Source organism: Rhinichthys klamathensis, unplaced genomic scaffold (assembly GCF_029890125.1).
Source record: "Rhinichthys klamathensis goyatoka isolate OS25496 unplaced genomic scaffold, OSU_Roscu_1.1 h1tg000249l_1, whole genome shotgun sequence".
NCBI lineage: Eukaryota > Metazoa > Chordata > Actinopteri > Cypriniformes > Leuciscidae > Rhinichthys > Rhinichthys klamathensis.
In genome coordinates this window covers 1,916,010-1,939,312 of record NW_026606771.1, presented here as the reverse complement: position 1 = coordinate 1,939,312, position 23,303 = coordinate 1,916,010, and the positions used below count along the sequence as shown (strand labels likewise).

General features: G+C 38.6%; 2 protein-coding genes across 9 annotated transcripts in view; one reads left to right on the top strand and one right to left on the bottom strand.

Moving 5' to 3' along the window:
- Positions 1–632: 632 nt before the first annotated feature.
- On the bottom strand, positions 633–5,991 carry gamt (guanidinoacetate N-methyltransferase). The gene is made up of 6 exons (XM_056266526.1): positions 5,710–5,991; positions 3,013–3,158; positions 2,848–2,911; positions 1,229–1,296; positions 1,044–1,154; positions 633–970 (listed from the first exon to the last, which is right to left on the bottom strand). The coding sequence occupies exons 1-6, from the start codon at positions 5,882–5,884 to the stop codon at positions 830–832; spliced, it is 705 nt and encodes a 234-aa protein (XP_056122501.1). The 5' UTR covers positions 5,885–5,991; the 3' UTR covers positions 633–829.
- Positions 5,992–8,997: 3,006 nt separating this feature from the next.
- Positions 8,998–23,303, top strand: part of dazap1 (DAZ associated protein 1) — a 32,194-nt gene continuing 17,888 nt past the window's right edge. For 2 of the 8 annotated variants that reach the window (XM_056266512.1, XM_056266517.1), the window contains exons 1-10: positions 8,998–9,162; positions 9,221–9,298; positions 10,042–10,082; positions 13,876–14,042; positions 14,225–14,290; positions 15,349–15,456; positions 15,818–15,866; positions 19,650–19,732; positions 22,489–22,642; positions 22,994–23,023. In XM_056266512.1, the coding sequence (XP_056122487.1) occupies positions 9,092–9,162; positions 9,221–9,298; positions 10,042–10,082; positions 13,876–14,042; positions 14,225–14,290; positions 15,349–15,456; positions 15,818–15,866; positions 19,650–19,732; positions 22,489–22,642; positions 22,994–23,023 (847 nt within the window). In that variant the 5' untranslated portion in view covers positions 8,998–9,091. Of the gene's footprint in view, positions 9,163–9,220; positions 9,354–9,437; positions 9,473–10,041; positions 10,083–13,875; positions 14,043–14,224; positions 14,291–15,348; positions 15,457–15,817; positions 15,867–19,649; positions 19,733–22,488; positions 22,643–22,993; positions 23,024–23,303 lie in introns of those variants that run through there. The other 6 variants (XM_056266516.1, XM_056266520.1, XM_056266514.1 and 3 more) reach the window with 5 other exon arrangements.

The following is a 23,303-nucleotide window of genomic DNA, read 5'->3' as shown; positions in this document are numbered from 1 at the left end:
GGTGAGCTCTTGCAAATTGTAGCCTCTTTTTCCTATTTGTAGTGGAGATGAGTGGTACCCGGTGGGGTCTTCTGCTGTTGTAGCCCATCCGCCTCAAGGTTGTGCGTGTTGTGTCTTCACAAATGCTTTGCTGCATACCTCGGTTGTAACGAGTGGTTATTTCAGTCAAAGTTGCTCTTCTATCAGCTTGAATCAGTCGGCCCATTCTCCTCTGACCTCTAGCATCAACAAGGCATTTTCGCCCACAGGACTGCCGCATACTGGATGTTTTTCCCTTTTCATACCATTCTTTTTAAACCCTAGAAATGGTTGTGCGTGAAAATCCCAGTAACTGAGCAGAGTGTGAAATACTCAGACCGGCCCGTCTGGCACCAACAACCATGCCACGCTCAAAATTGCTTAAATCACCTTTCTTTCCCATTCTGACATTCAGTTTGGAGTTCAGGAGATTGTCTTGACCAGGACCACACCCCTAAATGCACTGAAGCAACTGCCATGTGATTGGTTGATTAGATAATTGCATTAATGAGAAATTGAAGAGGTGTTCCTATTAATCCTTTAGGTGAGTGTACATTCACAACAGTCAGCGCCTTATTAAATCTAGTATATGAAGCACAACAGCTAACAATATGTAAATTATGTAGTGTTTATTTTCGAGCAGTACAATGGGAAAAAAAACTGTTGTTGAATGGCACAACTATGCATGGTCATTTATAAAAACATTTTTCTAGTAATTTTGAGATTTTAATACAATATTCACCCTTGTAGATAAATTAAATGAGTTTCAGAGAAAATTAACAATAAAATGATTTAAATGCGGTTTGTTTTCTTATTCTTTAATAATAGTGGGTGTGATCATCTTCTTAAAGGAGTAGTATTTGCATTCACTGGGAGGACTGATGTCCATCAATGTGGTGCTGATCTTCTCCTTCTTAAATCCTGCTTCCAGCAGATGGGGAACTTGTGTCTCCTTAAAGAAAAGTGCATCATAAGACCAGAGCACAATGGGATGGATATAATTGCAGTTATAAAAAGTTACTCACTTGGAACATTTTGTCGATGTCATTATATTTGTTTTTCAGCAGATCACCCCAGGAAGTGAGATTACAGTATGTGAGCACACCGCCGGGCTTCAGCAGTCTGTTAGCATGACCCTGAGAACACGGTTCAGTCAACATAATGGAGTGTGATCCCTGACAGTTAACACCAAATTAAACCATCCACAAACCTTGATGAAGTTGAACTGATGTGTGTGCCACGTCTCCTCTGACAAAGGATACGTGTCATAAAGAATACCTGTGATTGGAAGGCAAATATATGCAGATTTGGCATAACTTTCTTAATTGCCACTTAATATAATACTCATAAATAGCCTACACATTTGTTCTAAGTATGTATTTCTTTGTAATTGAATATATTACATACAGAATATTATTAGATCAAATTTACAATACCGTTCAAAAGTTTTTTTTTAAAGAAGTGTCGGTAACACTTTACAATAAGGTTCATTAGTTAACATTAGTTAACTGCATTAGTTAGCATGAACTAATAATGAACTGAACTTAAACAGCATTTATTAATCTTTGTTAATTTCAACATATACTAATACTTTAGTAAAATCGTATTAACATTAGTTAATGCATTGTAAACTAACATGAACAAACAACGAACAGCTGGATTTTTTTATTAATAACAAATACAGTATTGCTCATTGTTAGTTAATGCTTTAACTAATGTTAACTAATGAACCTTATTGTAAAGTGTTACTTAAATGTCTTATGCTCACCAAGCCTGTATATATATTTTTAATTGAAAACAACATAACTATATTAGGAGTAAATAACTTGTTTCTATTTCAATATATTTGAAAATGTAATTTATTCCTGATCATGTGACAGTCTTCAGAAATCATAAGATGCTGATTTGGTGCTCAATAAACATCTATTATCATTATTGTCAATGTTGAAAACAGTTGTGTTGCTTAATATTTTTGTGGGAAAACTGATCATTTTTTTCAGGATTTTTTGATGAACAGAAAGTTCAAAATAACAGCATTTATTTGAAATAGAAATCTTTTGTAACATTATACATGTATTTACTGCCACATTTGATCAATTTAATGCATCCTTATAGATTATAGTATAATTTTCTCTTAAGAAAAAAAATCGTACTGTACCGAAACTTTTGAGCGGTAGTGTATATTTTCTTATTTTTAATGTGCAGTCATGGGAAGGTAAACAACACTTTCCACTGCCTTTGAACTAACAACCAATTTTAAAGGGATACTCCACTTTTTTTGGAAATAGCCTCATTTTACAACTCCCCCAGAGTTAAACTGTTTAGTTTTACCGTTTTTGAATCCATTCAGCCGATCTCCGATTCTGGCGGTACCACTTTTAGCATAGCTTAGCATACATCATTGAAGTGGACAAGACCATTAGCATTTCTAAAAAAAAAATTACCAAAGAGTTTTTATATTTTTCCTATTTAAAACTTGACTCTTCTGTAGTTACATCGTGCACTAAGACCGACTGAAAATGTAAAGTTGCGATTTTCTAGGCTGATATGGCAAGTTTTAAATAGGAAAAATATCGAAACACTTTGGTAATTTTTTTTTTAGAAATGCTAATGGTCTTGTCCACTTCAATGATGTATGCTAAGCTATGCTAAAAGTGGTACCGCCAGAATCGGAGATCGGCTGAATGGATTCAAAAACGGTAAAACTCAACAGTTTAACTCTGGGGGAGTTGTAAAATGAGGCTATTTCCAAAAAAAGTGGAGTATCCCTTTAACAATCCTTAAAAAGATATTTTGATTACATTATAGTAAATATTAAAATAATTTTACCATCAAAATGATTGTCAGGTAGGGTTGGCACAACCTCTTCCCACAGGCCTTTCAGAGGAACAATCTATGCAAGTAAAACCAGTTTAATAAGTCATCAATTGCTTCGTAACATGTAATAGCCCAACACAATTTACAAATATCCGACATGGATGTGTTTTGCTTTACTTTATGTGGCTGACTCTTGGCCCATTCCTGTAGCCTCTGGAATACACCATCATTACACTCAACGATCCAATGCTCCTCAATGGGGAAGGACTCCACTTTAGTGGCTGCTATGGCCATTCCAAAGCCGATCTCAAGCACCCTTCCACCTGCATTCCCAAGCAAGAGGAGACACGTTGATAATGCTTATGATTTCTTATTAATAGTTTATTGCTCCTCACTACAACCGCCTTTTGTCCATTAAGTGGATATTGTGCATCATGTTATAAAATGGATATTTGTCATGGAATATTTACTGTGAAAGTCTGACTTATGTAAGCCAATAAACATTCATTCATTTTGATTCATGCTTGGTTCATATACAGTATATTACATTAGGCTATATTATTACGTACCGGTATATATTTCTCATTCATATCTAGCATAGTAAGATTTACACACAAATCGTACTATGCCAGATATTAATGACAGAGTGGTGGTCATGGGAAAGGTCCTGCCCCTGGAGTTGCAGGAGGTGATATTTCAGGGAAGATTAAAAATAGACATGAGCAAAGTAGAGGACACTAATGACCAGCCCTTCTCAAATGAATGGCATTTCTAGAAATTAAATTTGTGATCCATTGATGTGACACGTGCTCTGTATAAATATGAACATACATTATTGTCATGAAACGTAGTAGCCTGGAATAACTTCATGCATGTAAGTGAATATATTCAGGCAAAATGCAATGCACTGCAATTGAATGCAGCCATACACGCCGTCTCGTGGCGTGGTTAAGCCAAGTGAGAAAATCTTAATCAAATTCAGACTTAACTGTCAACTTTTTAGTAGTATTTTCATAGGCGGAGTTTGACATTCGAGCCAGGGGGGGCAAAAAAAAAAAAATCATTGTAGCATTCATTCATTCATTCATGTAGCAATCATTGTCGTTCGGACACAATTAGGATAAATGAAATGTGGACCACTTTTGCACTGTTAAAATATTATCTTCAACCAAAACAAAAAGATTTTTAGTTTTTCTTTTCTTTCCTTTTTTCAAAACACATTGTGGCAATGAGAGTGATTAAAGTTATATTTCGCATTTTATTGTACTTCATGAAACATTTAAAACATTTTGAGACACGGGAAAAATGAACAGTCACACAATAGCCTACTCTCCACGTTTGAAACACAATTGTGGCAATGAGAGCGATTAAAAAAAAAAAAGTTATTTCGCATTTTGTTGTAGCCATTTCATGAAACATTTAAAACATTGAGACACGGGAAAAATTAACGGTCACATAGCCTACTCTCCACTTTTGAAACATATTGAACAGCATATTGAAAGCAGTGTGTTGAGTTTTTCTCCATCTTAAGCAGTTATTTGGCAGAGAAATAAAACTTACAGACCTAGATATTGCTCAGACTAGTGCAACAGTAATTTTCGGTTTTTTGCGTCCTGCGTCGATAATGGTCTCAGGTGAGAGCTTGGCCGTAATGTCGCTTTCGATGTGAAGGATCGCAAGAGAAGAAAACCTGGCTGCTCCCATCGTCAACCGCAGCCTGTTCTTTATCCTCTCATGGAGAGTCGGCCTGGCATGAATAATACAGCGGTTTTAGTCCTTTTTGGGGATCCATGTGAACGGACGTGTCTGTACGCGAAAAACACACAGGAAATTCCTCACTTACCGCGATACTTTGAGATCCGCCAGTCGTGAGAAAATTAGCTTCTTTTTCAATACAGTAATTAAAAATAATTTAGCCTTAACTTACTCATTATACCCGCAAAAATGATAAGATAAGACAAATAAAATGAGAAAATATGAATACAGTATTTTTTTTTTTTTTTTCAAAGCACAAGGCAGGCATTAATTGGCTCTGGTCTGGGGGGGCAGTGCCCCCCCTAGCCCCCCCCAAACTCCGCCTATGAGTATTTTACCTCTACATTCTGCGTGGGGAAGTTTTGCACCTGTCGTCGTGACACAAGCACGTGTTTGTGTCACATTCACACAGATAACGCATTCTTATCTCACGAATACAACGTGAACGTTGTTCACGTACTATTTCTATCTGGCAATGTGATGAAGGCGTAGGTGATGAATATTAATTAAGTAAGGCCACTGGGGGCTCCAGGAAGGTTAAGAAGCAACGTCAGCATTTCAAAATTAATATTCATAAGCTAATTCTTCGCCATAGTAGTGAGGGGAAGACTCGTTTTCGGAATCGGTTCTCTCAAACACATCGTGCGGTGTTCTCAACTGTTTCATAAATACTGCGGGTACAATCACTTTATTGACGTAGTGATTCCTGTCTGCATACCATATTATGTGCATATTCGGACTTTCTGGGACAAATAAATACTGTTTAATCCTTTGGTGAGTTTTTGACTTGCACCATGGCCACCGCGCAGCCGCTTAGAGACCGATTCACGAACGAATCGTCTAAACTGGTTTGTTAAAAAGATTCGACTCAACTGAAGGATTCGTTCAAGAATCGGATTCCCTTCGCCATAGTAGAATTCTCTGTTATTGAGTTATTGAAAACACGTCTTGTTTCAAAAGTTTTTAAGTTTTCGACAGATCATATCAGATCACATCTGTGTGATGTTAAATATAATATTGCAATTAAGTCATTTTTAATTGAAAACAAAAACATAACACGCATTGACTGGATAATGTTGTTGTTGTTTCAGCTGAATCAAGAATTTAATAGGAAATTACCTTTAGATGCAGCAACTGTTGCAAGAGAGTGCATGTATGGAGTTTCCCAGCGCTCCATAACGGGTTTGCCCATGATCTCCAGGTGTGTGTCGGCTGCATTGTAGTCAGCACTAGCGTCATGCCACACTTGTTTGCAGTTTTCTCCCTGTGAGAAGATCGGCTGTGCGGTGGCCATGGTGGATGGTTGAATGTTGACAGTCGTGGCGAGATGTGTATTAACGCGCAGTGGCTGAAGAGATCGTCTCTGCCGTGACTTGAGTGTTATATATTTAAAGAACTGCTGATTGTGCAAGAATCTGTGTAGTCAAAGAGTGAGTGTTGATAAGGAGTCCACTGAGAAGGGGGTGGACTCTCACATGCATTACTAGACAGCTGGAACAGCTTCTGATTCATGAATGATAGTTAACCCAACAGCTGTAGCCTTCACTATTCTTCACTATTTAAATGCCATGGTTATGCATTCCCATGTGGCAGAATCATGGTACAGTGATTGTGTGAGATAATAATACAATACAATACAATACTTTGAGCTGTGCAAAAGTCTGAGACCACATTGAAAATCTGGGACTCAACATCTAATTTACAGCTGGAAATAAAATGATTAAGAAATATTTAATACTATGCACTATTTGTCGGTCACAATCAAATATGCAAATTTGCAAACTCCTTTGTACAAAAGGTAAGATATGCTTGAATAATTACCATATGCATATACATCATGCATTCACACACAAAAACATGGTATTTCTGTTATTCTTGTCCAAAAAAAACCCCACTAGTACTACTGTAATACTTTTCCAAGTGTGTGTGCGAGTAAGTAGTTTCAAGAGGTGCAGTTTCAGTATATTAACCCTAATGACATCACTCACCCTCAAGTTGTTCCAAACCATATGAGTTTCTTTCTTCTGTTGAACACAAATAAAGATATTTTGTTTAAAATATTGGTAATGAAACAGTTGACAGAAAATTGACTTCCATATAGTAGGAAAAAAATACTATGGAGGTCGATGGCTACTGTCAACTGCCTGTTTACCAACATTATGGAAAATATCCTCATTTGTGATCAACAGAAGAAAGAAACTCATACAGGTTTGGAACAACCATTTGTGGGTGAACTATCCCTTTAAGGTTGTGCAATTGTTCAGAACAAGTGGACTTTCTGAACTATTTACATGCTGGACAGCCACCGTTTTTTAGTTTTCGTCAATATTTCGGTCAATAATTTAAGGCATACCCAACATTCCTGTTGTTACAAAATGGTTACAAAAAAATTGATAGTGAGGCACATCTATTTTCTGCTGTGACATCTTAATGGATCGCTTTGCATGTAACAATTCACATTCTGTGAGCAGCAAATAAGAACATTTGATCTTCTAACTGAGATATCTGAATTAATAAATTTTTGTCAATATTTAAATTCATTATTAAGAGCTTATTCTTTGTACTGCTTATGTTATGTGACTGTATATGTTATTCAGACAAATTCACAACCGATTAGTCCGATTTAATCAAAAAAAGTATGTGGCTGTATAAATCCTCTGCTTTTCGTACTGAAGCACCTCCTTCTCCTGTCCTGTAAACACCGATATCTGCACAATGTAGGCCTATATGTGAACCTGTTGAACCAGGTTTGCTGATAGTACACTCCAAACAGCATATTATTGAATCACGATTAAGCACACTCACAACTGACATTTCTTAAAAGGATCATTCACTCAAAAAAAAAGGAAGATTCTGTCCTTATTTACTCATGTTGTTATAAGTGAGTGTATGCTCTCTCTTTTTAAAAACGGGAACATTTTAAGAAGGCCACTCTTTTCCATGCAATTACGATTAATGAGGACTGTTGTTAAAGCACCATAAAATACCATAAATGTGGTCCATACAACTTGTACTCCATTTCAATCCTTTTGAAGTCATGTGATGGATCTTTGTGGGAAACAAACTGGAATATGGAATAATTCTTCCCTCCAGTGATCTGATCACTTTGACCGGATCAATGAGTCAGGTACTTAATCAGCCTGATTTATGAACAAGAACAAATCATTGTTACCTGGAACAACTTATTTATTGAAAAGACCTGATAAAATGCTTCATTCCTGAATTGGTTATCCCTTCTGGGCTTTCTTAACTTTTTTATGCCCTTAGCCTTATTATATTATTCCCTCTGTCTCATTCACTCGGATGTACGTCATTGCTTACATTGCATGAGTGCCCACTACTGGCGCCCCTTGCAATGTGTTTAAATGGAACACCCTAAGTTCTTGATAACTGGGCGAACTCCAAAAGGCATTTTTGCACCCTTGAAGGGCACTTTGGGAAGGGGACGCCATTTGTAGGGCTGTTTCAAATGAAAGTGAACAACTGAATCCCTTCGAGCGCCCTTCCATGGGTCTGTTAGCGAAGGAACATGCAATGGTCACTTCAAGGAAGTAATTTAATCGTTTATGGTCATGTTTTGCCCTTCGGAGTGAGTAGGGCATAGGGATACTCACTTCCGATTGTAATTTTCCCTAAGTGCGAGCACTGCTGCTGTGACGTCACAATCGTGTTGCATTGTCGTCTGTGGATCTGCCTCAAGTAGACTCGCTCCCTCTGTCAAAATCAAGGGGTCGAGGGTCTGTCCAAATAAACTTCTCTCGCCCACTTGACAAAGTTGAACGCACTTCAAAATGGTGGCAGGGATTCTCCTGAGGGGAAGTGCTTAGGGAATTATGGCTGCGTCCTAAATCGCATAGGCCTACTGTCTTTACTTATTTTGAATAAGTAATTACTTCACAGCCGCTGAAAAAGTACGTTCTAGCCTATATAGTAAGAATGTTTGTAGTATGAATGTAATCTGAACGCACTTCGCCATGTTGTCATTATCATGTGACCTAGTTGCATTGCTTCACTGCCATTCATGGTTCATAAATCCCATAAAACTCACGTGGCCTCATAAAGTGTCCATCATATGCACATTTCATAAACTCGCTGTCATCCGGGTACTTTTTGCCTACTCTTTTACTGTAAATTCGGACATAACGTACCTCTTTTGTCACATACTCTTTTTTTGCTTACTATATAGTAGTCTAAAAGTTAAACACAGCCCCCAGATGTCACTGAAAGAGGAGGCGAAGTTATTTTGATTTTTAAGTGAACAATTCCTCCAAGAACACACATTCACCGTCTAAAGTCCTTTTTTTTTTTTTTACTGTTTGTTATTTATTTTTTACTTCATCCAAGTGGACTCCATTACCCAACATGCTGTGCTGTCATTGCACCGCCCTTGCTGGGGCGCCCCGTTGCTCGCGTCAGTGTTGCGCAGATTCGGTTTGAACCGAAAGCGGAGTGTGACCTTCCCGGGCGGCGGAGACCGGCAGGAGACCGAGCGAGCGGACCCATGTCAGCACTCCCGTCCACAACCCTCGCCACAGAGATGAACAACAACAACTTAGCTGGAGATGAAATCGGGTAAGACTCTGTGTGTTATATGACAGTGTTTGGATGTAACGTACCCGTCCGTTTCCAGCGGAGAGAGATGCGCAGCGGGCCGCCGGAGGACAGCAGATAGCAGGGAACCAGCCCGCCGGGCTCCGCACTCACACTGGTGCACCAGTAAACTCCTTACATTTGAGGATCACGCCGACAACGACACGTTCTCGGTTCATTTAGCTGATCAAATGCTTGGTTATCGGAGCAAAGAGAAAGATTGACAGAAAATGATCAGCTGTCAAAGCTGAAGCTGTCAAACTGGATGCTTGCATCACTCTCTGTTTATGCTGTAAGTTTCTTATAAACGACTTGGAGTATTATAGCTCTCTTTTTGTCGTTTAAGTTGTTTAAACACAAACTGGAGGTTTATACCGCTCTCTTCCATAAGTTTATAATCAAACTGGAGGCTCGTATGTTGTTTTGTTATCCTGTCAGTTTATAATCACAAACTGGAGGTTTGTAAAACTCGCTTTTTATATAAAGTCATATTGAAGACTGGCATAATGTAAGCTTTTTAATAATCATATTGAAGGGTTGTGTCTCTGTCTTTTATGCTGTAAGACTTCTAATCGGAGCAGAAGAGGAAATCTTGATGCACGGTGTTCTCCTGTGACCCAGCCTGCAGCAGTTTACATTAGCCAGGTGGATTTGTTAACCAGCTCATGTCTGACTCTGAGATGGTTTCGGAGCAGCTCAGGATAATTTGAATGTATTTTGATAATGACCCGTTAAACCGCACAGATCAGTCAGATCAGGCTTTCAGTGCCAAGGGCATGTTTTCCCTCCTTCACCTTGACTCATGTTCCTTTCTGAATGATCACAAATGCATTGTGACGTTCCCTCATCTTTGTGTTGCAGGAAGCTGTTTGTGGGTGGATTGGATTGGAGCACCACCCAGGGTGAGTTGAACTAACCACCATATAGTTTTATACAGTAACATTCGTTGCTATGTAGGGGCTCTTAAATAATGCAAGTGGCAGCTGCAAGGCTCTATCACACAGTGTGTGTTTCATTAAAAGCACAGTCTTGTTTTGCACTGCTGGGTATATTATGCACGCTATAAAATTCTGCATAAACTTTAATATGTGCTCGGCATGTTCCGAGCGTAGAAACCAGGTTGTCACTCAGGGGCAGGCTAAGCTTGCCTTTTCAGCATGGGTTAGACGCAAGCTCCAGAAATCCGATAAAGCCCGTATCAAGTAGCATGCGTAAAATGCAATGAGGAAATCAATGGAAAATGATCTAATAATGTACATGGAGTATATAATAATTTCATCATAATATATTTCAAAGCCTTGTCTGCTGTACTTGTCACTCCTGTCACATGATTACTTTATGTCTATTGCTTTTCTTGCTTTGACATGTAATTGTGACGTTCAGAATTTTGACCTTTGGGCTAGGGCTGCTCGATTATGACAAAAATCATAATCACGATTATTTTGTTCAATATTGAAATCACGATTATTTAACACTATTATTGGTGAGCTATATGATCAAAGTCTTATTTCATGATATGAGTAATTTTCAATAACAGTAAAATTACACAATTTTCAATGGGCAACTTCAGCAAAAATGAATACTAAGTTAACTAATGTAGCTAAGTAAAAGGTCCTCAAAACAGAAGACAAGTAAACAGTCTGCAATACAATAAGAACAAAGAAACTAGTTACAAACAAAATGGACAAGTAAAGACTACAAAAGGAAAATACAAATAAAATAAACCGTGCTTTAAGTTTTTCAGGAAGATGTACAAACCGTAGTATTCATATAAGTAATAGCCTACAGCAGAAACTGAATAAAGTAATAAAATTTAAAATAACACTGCTGTATACATTAAATATAGACTAATCCTTATTGAAGCTACAAAAGTTATTCATTCAAGAGCAGTGAGTGATTTTATCTTTGTCTTTTGTTGTTTGATTAACATCAACGACACAGACTAAAGCAGTAATATTGGGCTGCTGTCACTTTAAAGGGATACTCCACTTTTTTTGGAAATAGGCTCATTTTACAACTCCCCCAGAGTTAAACTGTTCAGTTTTACCGTTTTTGAATCCATTCAGCCGATCTCCGGTTCTGGCGGTACCACTTTTAGCATAGCTTAGCATACATCATTGGAGTGGACAAGACCATTAGCATTTCTAAAAAAAAAAAAAAGACCAAAGAGTTTCGATATTTTTCCTATTTAAAACTTGACTCTTCTGTAGTTACATCGTGGACTAAGACCGACGGAAAATGTAAAGTTGCGATTTTCTAGGCTGATATGGCTAGAAACTATACTCTCATTCCTGCGTAATAATCAAGAAACTTCACTGCCGTACCATGAGTGCAGCAGGCGTAATGATATGACGCAGCGCCTGAAAATAGGCCACCTTCCTTCAACACAACGGAACTATTTTCAGGCGCTGCGTCATATCATTACGCCTGCTGCTCTCATGGTACGGCAGTAAAGTTTCTTGATTATTACGCAGGAATGAGAGTATAGTTTCTAGCCATATCAGCCTAGAAAATCGCAACTTTACATTTTCCGTCGGTCTTAGTGCACGATGTAACTACAAAAGAGTCAAGTTTTAAATAGGAAAAATATCGAAACTCTTTGGTCATTTTTTTTGAGAAATGCTAATGGTCTTGTCCACTTCAGTGATGTATGCTAAGCTATGCTAAAAGTGGTACCGCCAGAACCGGAGATCGGCTGAATGGATTCAAAAACGGTAAAACTGAACAGTTTAACTCTGGGGGAGTTGTAAAATGAGCCTATTTCCAAAAAAAGTGGAGTATCCCTTTAAGACCGATTGGAAGGATGCAATATGCTGTTATACAAGTGTTTTCTTTCTCAACTGTTTACATTCACTTAAAGGGATACTCCACCCAAAAATGAAAATTCTGTCATCATTTACTCACCCTCAAGTTGTTGCAAACCTGTATGAGTTTCTTTCTTCTGCTGAACACAAAGGAAGATATTTTGAAGAACGATTTGAACTTTGGCACCATTGACTTCCATAGTATTTTATTTTTTCTACTATGGAAGCCAATGGTGCCAAACAACTGTTTGGTTCCAATCGTTCTTCAAAATATCTTCCTTTGTGTTCAGCAGAAGAAAGAAACTCATACAGGTTTGCAACAACTTGAGGGTGAGTAAACGATGACAGAATTTTAATTTTTGGGTGGAGTATCCCTTTAAGACATAAACGACTGTGTTTACGAGGATACTTAGAAAAACGTCATTTTGACATTTTTGAGTGTAGCCTATTAGGCGCAAATCCGAAGCCCACAGTATACTTTGCTTATGCGCGTTCAGTTTCTTTCATGGCTTAATGCGCTTTTAATGAAACCGTTTAATACCAAGCACGTCCCGCAGTTTAAGAACAGTCGACTGGATTTTACAACACTCTTATTCGGCATATTTGGATGTTAAAGGGATAGTTCACCCAAAAATGCAAATTCTGTCAGTAATTACCCACCCTCATGTTGTTCCAACCCCGTAAGACTTTCGTTCATCTTCGGAACACAAATTAAGATATTTTTGATTAAATCTGAGAGCTGGATCACTCCTCCATAGGCTTCTAAGGGATTGAAACTTGCCAGCCCAGAAAAGTTATTAAAGACATCATTAAAATAGTCCGAGTGACTACAGTGGCTCAATCTTAAAGGGATACTCCACTTTTTTTGGAAATAGGCTCATTTTACAACTCCCCCAGAGTTAAACTGTTCAGTTTTACCGTTTTTGAATCCATTCAGCCGATCTCCGGTTCTGGCGGTACCACTTTTAGCATAGCTTAGCATACATCATTGAAGTGGACAAGACCATTAGCATTTCAAAAAAAAAAAAATGACCAAAGAGTTTCGTTATTTTTCCTATTTAAAACTTGACTCTTCTGTAGTTACATCGTGCACTAAGACCGACGGAAAATGTAAAGTTGCGATTTTCTAGGCTGATATGGCTAGGAACTATACTCTCATTCCTGCGTAATAATCAAGAAACTTTACTGCCGTACCATGAGAGCAGCAGGCGTAATGATATGACGCAGCGCCTGAAAATAGGCCACCTTCCGTCAACACAACGGAACTATTTTCAGGCGCTGTGTCATATCATTACGCCTGCTGCTCTCATGGTACGGCAGTAAAGTTTCTTGCTTATTACGCAGGAATGAGAGTATAGTTCCTGTGTAATTTAATTTAATTTAATGTATCCCTGTGCAGAACTTTCAGTATCATCACTCAAGTCTAAAATGTAGCTACTTTGGAGTTTGCACAATCTAAAACATAAAACATATTTTGGGTTGTTTCACATTTTACTACATAATTCCATATGTGTTCTTTCATAGTTTTGATGTCTTCAGTATTAATGTACAATGTTGAAAAAAATAAAGAAAAACCATTGAATAAGAAGGTGTGTCCAAACATTTGACTGATACTATATATATATATATATATATATATATATAGAAATATATCCACGAAATCAAAAAGAAAACATATGGAATCCATCTGGTTTGGCTCTCCTCTGCCATTTAACAGATGAACCAAAGTTTGATCATTGGACACAAGAATAGGAAATGTTTTTTCCTCTCTTTTTACAGTTAAGTCTTTTTTTGCTATCCTAACTATACAAACCTGCAGTTCTGCCACCAGATCAGAACTTCTGATCTAAATGTATTAAAATGTACCTTATTCCTTTCTGTGGTTTTTTAGAGACTTTGCGAAACTACTTTTCTCAGTATGGAGAGGTTGTGGATTGCGTCATCATGAAAGACAAAAGCACAAATCAGTCCAGGGGCTTCGGCTTTGTGAAGTTTAAAGACCCCAACTGCGTACGGACTGTCCTGGACACCAAACCTCATAACCTGGATGGAAGAAATGTGAGGAGAATGACTGATAATTCTATTTTGCCCAATCATGATGATAACTGCATCACATATAAATGCTAATTTAAAGACATCTGGATCCTGTGACCCCAAAGTCAAAAACCTCTGTTCTAGTGGCATGCTGGTTTGAATTTTTTTTTTTTTACTGAATAAGTGTTATCTGTTTATTCTCGCAGATCGACCCAAAGCCTTGTACGCCTAGAGGTATGCAGCCCGAGAAGACTCGAGCAAAAGACGGCTGGGTAAGAACTGTAATGTAAAGCCACTAGTGATGCACGGGTCAGCTTTTTTTCCAACCCGCGGGTCCCGCTTTTATGAAATTATTTGGCCCGCCCCGCAGCACTGTATCTATTTTTACAACCCGCCCCGCACCCGCGACCGTTAAATAGACATACTAGGTATTGTAATATAAATGAAAACAGCCTTTATTTCAGCCTGAAAGTGCTTGGAAACATCGCCCTGTAAACTGGCAACAACAGATGATTATGAATATGAACCATAAGTCATTAATAAGATACTAATAAACATTTTCACCATTTACAAAGCAGCGTTTGTATTCATCTAATAGGCTAAACCATTTTTTTTATTTCTTAGACCCCCCACAAATATGTCTTGACATGCTGGAAGTGCCCGTTTTGTGGCTCTCCTGTTTGTATATTCTCCACACGAGTTGCTCTTCACGTAGCCGATACTGCTGTTGTCTCTTGCTGCAACTATTTCTGAAAACCGGTCCCAAACATTAGATTTAGGAGCCTGACCTTTTTTTTTCTTTTAATTATGTAAAATCCCGACCTCAATTTCTCCAGCACCTCATCTTCCATCTTCACTTTTATTTCTCCGTTCTTGTTGTCGTGGCTGGCTGCGGCGGGAGCTGCTTGGCTCGCCGCTTTTGTGACGCCAAAGGTTTGGGGACATCACGCAAGTTACGTTGCTAAGACATTCGTATTGTAACCTTATCAAAGTACCTAATAAAATATGAAAATAGATATTCCCAAATATTTAAATAGGCTGGAAATTGCACGCAACATACATGGATTTGAAAAATAAAAATACATTTAATGACCCGCCCCGCAAATAAAGTGACAATTTCTTTCCCCGCCCCAACCCGACCCGCGGGTTACCGCGCATCACTAAAAGCCACGTTAAATGTGTTTTCTAAATCCAAGTTTGTTCATTAGAGTCTGAAAGCTAGAGTTTATTTACTTAATTTTTATTCATTGTTTAGATTCAGTCCAGTTCTTACCTGACTCTAAAAAAAAAGTTAAAATATTCTCTTTTTTTGTGTGTGTGTGTGTTTTAGAAAGGAGGCAAAAGTGACAGCAATAAGTCTAAGAAGATATTTGTGGGTGGAATTCCTCATAATTGCGGTGAAGCTGAACTCAGGGATTATTTCAACAGATTTGGAGTGGTGAGATGGACACAGATACAGAAATGTACCATTTTACTTTAATCAGACTGTGACTCTCATAGGGCATTATTAATAACTAGATACATTTCATAAAAATGTTGCAATAATGTCAGACGATGCACAAATGAGCACATACAGTGGTGTTTATATAAAAGGTCACATGGTCATGAACTTGCTTATTTGATTTATTACTAGAAATAGTGCAAAATCATGACATTTCTTTGGTATATCAAGGTTTAAATTCGATTTTGAATTCATGATTTTCACAATTTGTACACACCACTGTATGTGATATGTTTTATATATGATGCCTTTTTTATCGCCGTTTCGTCCTTCACTGGTTCTGTTCTCCCTTTTGAAGGTCACAGAGGTGGTAATGATCTATGACGCAGAGAAACAGAGGCCTCGAGGTAAACCACGCATTCATATTTGCTCCCATTCAGTCTCTCTCTCACCTCACGCGCAAGACAAACTATTCCTACCCAAAGAGAAGAGAACATCACGCAGGTCTCCATTGCTCTCATGTGTGCGATGCTTGGTTTGGTGTGTCTCAACTCTTGCATGGTGGCAAGGCAAATCAGCAGCATCCACATGACACGCAAACATTTGCATCAAACATGTGCAGTCAGTTCAGCTTCTTGCACATCTGCTTGTCTTAAAGGTGTAGGTCATCCAAAAATGTAGTTTTCCCCCCCCCCTGTGGGACACAAAAAGAGAAATTTTGAAACCATCACATTTCTTTTGTGTGGTAACTGAATGTGATTCGCTATTTTTGAATAGATGCTTGCTAAATGCAAGATATTCATTAGTGAATAACAATTTCAATTTTAATCTGTTCAAAAGACTTGGAACCTATAACGACTTGCACAGCTTTTTAATAGTGCTTTGAAAAAACAACAAGAGACTCGCTGTGCCTTTAAAGGGAATAGTTCACCCTAAAATGAAAATTAAGTCAACATTTACTCACCCTGGTGTTGTTTTAATGCCGTATGCCCTTCTTTCTTTTTTGGACCAAAAAAAGAAAGTCCTGCTTGCCCATGTCCACATAATGGCAGTGAATAGTGAATTTTTAAAGAAGGCACGGAAGTATCACAGAATGATCTGATGCTACACGTGTCATATATTCCAAGCATCCTGGGTTTATATGATAGGGTTTGGTAAAATACGAACTGAAATTGAATGTACTATTTAACAAAAATCCCGACCTTGGTCGTTGGTCTTCAAGGCAAGGCTATGCGACCCGTGTTCGTGTGACTCCAACTCGCCCAGAAAAAGCACATCGTTTGTGAGTAATCAAGATTAAATAAAAAACGCGACATGAAATACAACCCATGTACCTTCTTCTCCGAGGTGAATTTATCCATTGTGTTATGGCGTTCACATCTGTCATTTGGACTGTTATCAGACCACCGGAGTTCCGGTCTGGAGAAATTCAACTCTCAAAAAAATATACTGATACTTTTTGGGGGATTTTTAGGTGTTGTGTTTCATGTCGCGTATTTAATAATCTTGATTTCTCACAACTTGTGTGTTTTTTCTTGGCGAGACGGAGTGAACTGCGCCGCTAATAGAGTCTCACAAACGCGTACGTCGCGCAGCCATTAAATAATACATCAAATTTGCATTTGTTTTTCACCAAAACCTATCGTATACGCCCAGAACACATGGATATACGACACATGTCACATGGGATCATTCTGTGATACATTTGTATTTTTATTTTTTTTGTATTTTAGTGGCAAACCTGTTAATATCTTTTTGGAGCTTGACAGATGTGGGCACTACTGTTGTATGGAATAGAGCTCTGCAAATATATATATATATATATATAAAAAAATCCATTTTGTGTTCCATGGGAAAGTAAATAACAGGACAAAGAGTAGATCATTTTACATTTTGCGGGAACTACCACTGTAAAATTAGAAATTGTAGTGTATTATCTCACTGTTTTATTATAATTGAAAACGGACTGTGGCCATGACCCCGGTCTAGCTGAAGAACTAGTGAAACAAAGCCATCAGTTGGACTGAACAAGCTTTTTCATTTGAAAAGTTTGCAGTGCGATTTTTACATTCACTTAAACCATGTCCATGTCTTCCAGAAAATAGTTTGCTCTGCTTTTACTGTTTAAACCTAAAATGCTTTTCACCTTTCACTCTCGTTGGGTATGGATGGAATAGTTTGTCATGTGAACATTTGTAGTTGACCTACTGAATTTCCAATCACTGAAATTAATTTCTATGAACCTTTAGACATTTAAGTAAGTTTTTTTTATGAACATTTACATTTGATTGATCTACGAAATGAGTGTTTATTGCAATGTAGTACATTTAAGTAAGCCCTTTCTATCTTTCTTTTTATGTCCCTGTTTTCCTTGTCAAGTGTTTGAATGCATTAACGTTTTTCCTGAGCTATGTCTGTTCTTTCTTGTAGGATACAGTACAGATAGTGGCACCACACAGATTAAGGCCTGGTGTGAAACACACTCATGCCTGTTTCTCTGGTGTAAACACAGTTAATGCTTCAGTTTGTGCCCAGGTAAAGGCAGTGGCTTATCCTCAGACAGTTCACACATTGCTTTCTCTTCACTGATACTGCATAAAACACTTCCTATTGAGAGATGCCGTGTGTGTACAGTGTGGCAGATGTTCTCTGTTTGCGTTTCGCTCTTCTTAATAGCATAATTACACACTGTCTAGCTGTTAAAGGCAGAAAGGCAGGTTTGTGTTCTCAGTAGCTTTATGGATGCACTCCCACAATGTTCTTGACTGCAATAGCAATGGGCCAAGATGGTCGACTTATCATCCAGCAACCATCAATTACTAGTTTTTGGGCGTCGGTGCAAATGGGAATGGGAAATAAATTCTGAGATGCAGCTTCACAGAGAGGGTTTTAGAGTGCTGTGCATTAGCGTCCAGTACTTTCAGCAATGCAAAACACTCTTCGTGAAGTTTTGTCTCTAAATTCATCCCAGATTATTGAAGTATCGCTTGTGCAAATTCACCACATTTAAGAATAAATTCAGTTGCTATGAGTGTTACATTTTAGTTAATAACTTTTAAAAACACAAGAATGTGTCCTGTGTGAACAGCCCCTAATCGGGGGCCCTAGCAATCGGGGCCCTAAACAATCCAACGACTAGTCAATTTTGATAGTCTGTAACATTGAATTTACTTGTAAAAGCCTCTATCACTGGCAACTTTCTTCTTTAATGAAACCAGGCCTGATGACGAAGGGCAGGTTGGGTATATTTAGTCCTCATTTAGACGGATGGTTCTGCTCCAAATAGTGACCGAATTCTCAGATCTCTTCAGTCTCAAAGGACGTGCAATCAGAATCAGGTTAGATCCCAAAGTGGAGATTCTCGCAGCCCTGTTCTGCCACAGTTATCTGATCTGACAGAAACTAGTTCACACTGGTGGATCTGGCGCAGCTAAACTCAGCTGCTGCTGGAGGATTGTGCTCTGTCTTATCGCGTAAGCGACCTTGGAATCGCGCTCCGATTCGGCGGCCCACTTTGATAGTTTTGCCTGCGTGACCCCTGCACGCGTGGGTGCACGCAGTTGCTTTTTTTTTTACTGTCCCCAAACCTCTGAGTCGATCTTTGAAATTGAGCATTAACTGGGCTTACACCACACGAGAAACGGGGCTGCATTAAATGTTTCACAAATATCCTTATCCTTGTGGTGCTTTTGTTGCAATGTTACAATCTATGTTCTCTTGGTTTGCCCAAAGTACTGAGGCATTTTGGGAAGCTTCGAGAAAACCAGTAAAAAACCTGTAGTTGTAATGATCATTCTACTTGTTATGCATTGATAATTGTGGTTGCTGCTCGCATTTGTTGTGTAAGATTGGGGTGGTGATGAAAGTGAGGTTCGGATGAAACTTAAAAGGCAGATATATAAAAATCAAGCCCAACACTTGACAAAGATCTGTCGTCGGTATCGTTGAGTTATCGAACGCCTTCTACTGCTGTTAATCATTAAATATGTCCAGGGTTTAAAGTATTGAAGGGAACAGAATAATACATAACACTTCTGTCCTTTTGGCCTCCACCTGTGATCTTTCCTGGTGACTCGGGCCGTGATGTCATCCGAACCTTAGGTACCCCCCACCCCATCCCTCTTATGTTCTTCTAGCTGTTCTGTCCCAACACCCTACTGCTGCTCTGTTGACTTTTGGTCGTTGGCTAGGTTTTGGATTTATTACTTTCGAGGCCGAACAATCAGTGGACCAGGCTGTCAACATGCATTTTCACGACATCATGGGCAAAAAAGTGTGTAGTTGTAGTTTTATTTTCCCCTACAACAGAAACTAAAGCTTGGGCGACCAAACATGCACAAGTTAAAAGTTGTAGAATTGACATTTAACGCCAAAGGGAGTTGTTTTTTCTGACACGATGGGTCATTTCTCTCCCAAACTGGGGAAAGTTTGCAAAAGTGTTCCATTTTATACATTTGTATAAAGCTCTGTCCATGTTAGTCGCCCAAGGTTTGGTTCATTTGGACCTCTACTTTAGGTGCTGTAATGCTGTATAAAAGTGACAAACTTAGGGTTTGTACCATATTAAAGTATTAAAATAACTTCAATTCATTTATTAGTATACTTTGCTATTATAATTGAATTATTAAGGCACAATATATATAAATGCTACGGGAGCATTGTGTTATATCAGCACTCACCTAAAGAACTGGTTAGTTTCCTTTTTTTTCTTTTACTTTTTCTTTTATTCAGGTTAATACTGTCAGGTCACTTACTATTTGAGTTCTATATATTATCTCAGAAGGCAAAGAGAAATCTCAATTAAGTGACCTCAATGTTTGAATCTCCATACTGTGTCTGTTAATCTACTCCAAATGGGCTTTGGGCGGGTAGAAAATGTCTCTCTAGTGTCTGATACCTAGGTGTATTAGTCTGTTTCGACGGATAGCGCAAGACTGAACAAGTCGCATGACGTGTTATCTCACCTCACCAGCTCGACTTAGTAAAATATCACTCCCAGCATGGTCGCTTTAAGGAAGTTGATCTGCATTCTGAAAATATAACACTAGTATTTTTCACATATTTGGCCTAATAGTCTCAGAGAGAATCACGTGGGTCTGTCTTGGACTTTCTGCGTTTGGCCTCCCGAGGCATTACCTTGCTCTGTCATGACTGCACTGTGCTGATTTAAAGTGAAAAACCACTTCCAGCAAGTTTGTTCAAGACTCCAGAATAGCTCCGTAGTTTCTGTCCTACATTGAGTTTGTTCTCGCCTGCTTACGCTCTCCTTGACTTGGGTCTGTGTTCCTGAAGGAATCAGGTGCTACGGTACCTGGGCTATTGTTCTTCGCATGACATTATTTCATTGGGGGGTTTAAGGGGGGTGGGGCTATATGTTATAAAATTAGAAACTGGAGCATATCAAACTGTGTACCAAATCCCAGCTCTACTGTTGGACGTGAAGACTTGCGCGAGGGCTCCCATCACTCTGAGCGGTGATGCCCGCGGGAATGGGGGGGGGGCATGTTGCCGATTCGAGGATTGCAGACCACTCGCTCAAACTGATACCTAATTAGGTCGACAGTGAGAGAGGAGGAGAGAGACGAAAAGAGAGTCGTTACATTTATGCTGCTTTCCAACGGAAAAATATCGTCTCTCGCTCTTGATGCAAGGTGACCCCAATAACTCACCCCCTTTAGAGTCTCAAGTCTATTTCTGGATTTCCACTTTAACTGGAGTTAAACTTCCCTCCGTGTGTTTGTCCATTTTTTTAATCGAGTGGCAGGTAAAAGAATGTCATTGGCTTAATTGGCTAATTATATAATTAGTGGTAATTGCTAAGGCAAGCGTCTGAAAAGCAAATCTGAAATCCTCTATTCTACTTAACTCATATAGCTCGTGCTAAATATATGAATGATAGCTCAAATAGTTGTTTTGCGATTGGATTTAAGATTTTCACCTGCCAGATTATTAAACATGGATTAAAAAAAAAATCTGTAGGTTTATATTAAAGTCAGAATGAAGTGAAAATTGGCCCTTATCTATTTTCCAAATGCATCTTATTGATCTTACTGTGGACAATTTATGTATTTATTTTTGAGATTTACATGTTTTTTATAATCACAATAACATAACCTTCAGGAGAAACAACAGACTTCTCTTTGGTGACGTATGCTGACACCATCCAATCGACAACCGATGGATTGAGCCCCCTACCGTATAACAGTGAAAACACGGCTAGCCGGATAATTCAGTCAGTGGCGGGAGTTAAAGGAGAGTCTCAAGAGACAAGAATATTGTAGGGTCTTATAGGGTGGGCTCTTTTGCCTTGGGTCATTAAGAAACAACATAGACGTGCGTTAAAAACCATAAAGAAAATATTACCAACCGCCTAACTACTCACGTCAACCTACGGTAGCATCATAAGCAAGGGTAAATAAATACCCTCTCATTTTCTTCGGAAAATGTAAAAATCTATTCATTTTCATTTCGTATTTGACACAGTATGAAGATTCCTCTCTGGTTAGACTTTTGTCTCTCCATTTTTAATATTTTGCATGTTAAGTATTTGGTACAATTAGATTATCATACATTTAAACATCACTGACCCTTATATTTCTATTGTCGTATCTAAACTGAGATTCTTAAGCATTAGCCAGGGGGGAGGTAAGTCTTCATTTCTATCAGCAGTTTATAGCTACTTAGAAGAGCTGAGATATAAGAAATGTACTGGGACGGTGTTTCTGAGGTACGTCTGTGGTCGTGAAAAATAAATATTTATTGTCACGTTTAAGCAGAAGTCATCTGCCTGATATGACCCATAGAGTTTTAAAGTGTCCCTTTCATACCCAAGTACCTCAGAAACATTGGTTAAAAAGTTATAGAAGAGACCAAGTATATTCCATTCCATCTGGACTACGGTCATGTATTTGGCCTAAGTAAGCGTATCTTTTCTGAGGTGAGGGCTAAAGTTTCTGATAGGTGAGTGGGGGAAGTAGGCAGTATGTTAATTCTCCTCTTGCTAGTTACGACCTCTTGTCCTTTGTGCAGGTTGAAGTGAAGAAGGCGGAGCCACGAGACAGCAAAGTTCCCACCCCTGGTCAGCTGGGAGCCAATCAGTGGGGGCCCCGAGCCATCTTAAGCGCAGCCAATGGCTGGGCAGCACAACCGGCTCCGAGCTGGCAGCAGAGCTACGGGCCTCAGGGTGAGTGACACGATAGGCCAGAACGCAGCAGGATCGTAACACGTCCCAACCTGAAAAATGATACTAAGAGCCTACTGGTGTCAGTCATGCTTTGCTTTAGGTCAGCTTGCGCTGTTTGCGCCATCTGGCTAAACCACACTGGGTTTGTCCACTGTGCAGGGGGGAATGTTGTCATGTAGATCTCGCCCAAAATAAGCCTGCTCTGCCTGGCTTGAATACAGACATGCGACACTTTAATTGAACGCATTCTGGTTTCGCTCACATTTTTCCGTATGATTCAGATTCCGATTTGAATTTTAAAGTAGTTTCATGGTCTGGTGGATGTAAGTTAAAATGTGTTTTTTGTTCCAGGTGTTTGGGTTACTACAGGACAACCTATTGGTATGTTCTGTTTTATTATTACAGTTTGATTTGGTTATATTAGTTAATTATTGAGAATTCAGTGATTTTTGACTGTATATGTATCACTAATAGGCCTATTCACATATACTTCGATTATATTATATTAATTATATTATATTATATTATGCAGACTTGTTTGGGCTCAGTAAGACTAATATTTTTGAAAGTAGTCTCTAATTTCTATTTTAATATATTTTAAAATGTAATTTATTCCTGTGATGTCAAAGCTTAATTTTCAGTCACATTACTCCAGTCTTCA

Excerpts from the sequence above, each read along its gene's own strand:
- gamt (XM_056266526.1), bottom strand. The coding sequence starts at position 5,884 with ATGGCCACCGCACAGCCGATCTTCTCACAGGGAGAAAACTGCAAACAA. Across the intron at positions 3,159-5,709 it reads AACAGTTGCTGCATCTAAAG|GTGGAAGGGTGCTTGAGATC; the intron begins GTAATTTCCTAT and ends TTGGGAATGCAG. Across the intron at positions 971-1,043 it reads ACATCGACAAAATGTTCCAA|GAGACACAAGTTCCCCATCT; the intron begins GTGAGTAACTTT and ends CTTTTCTTTAAG.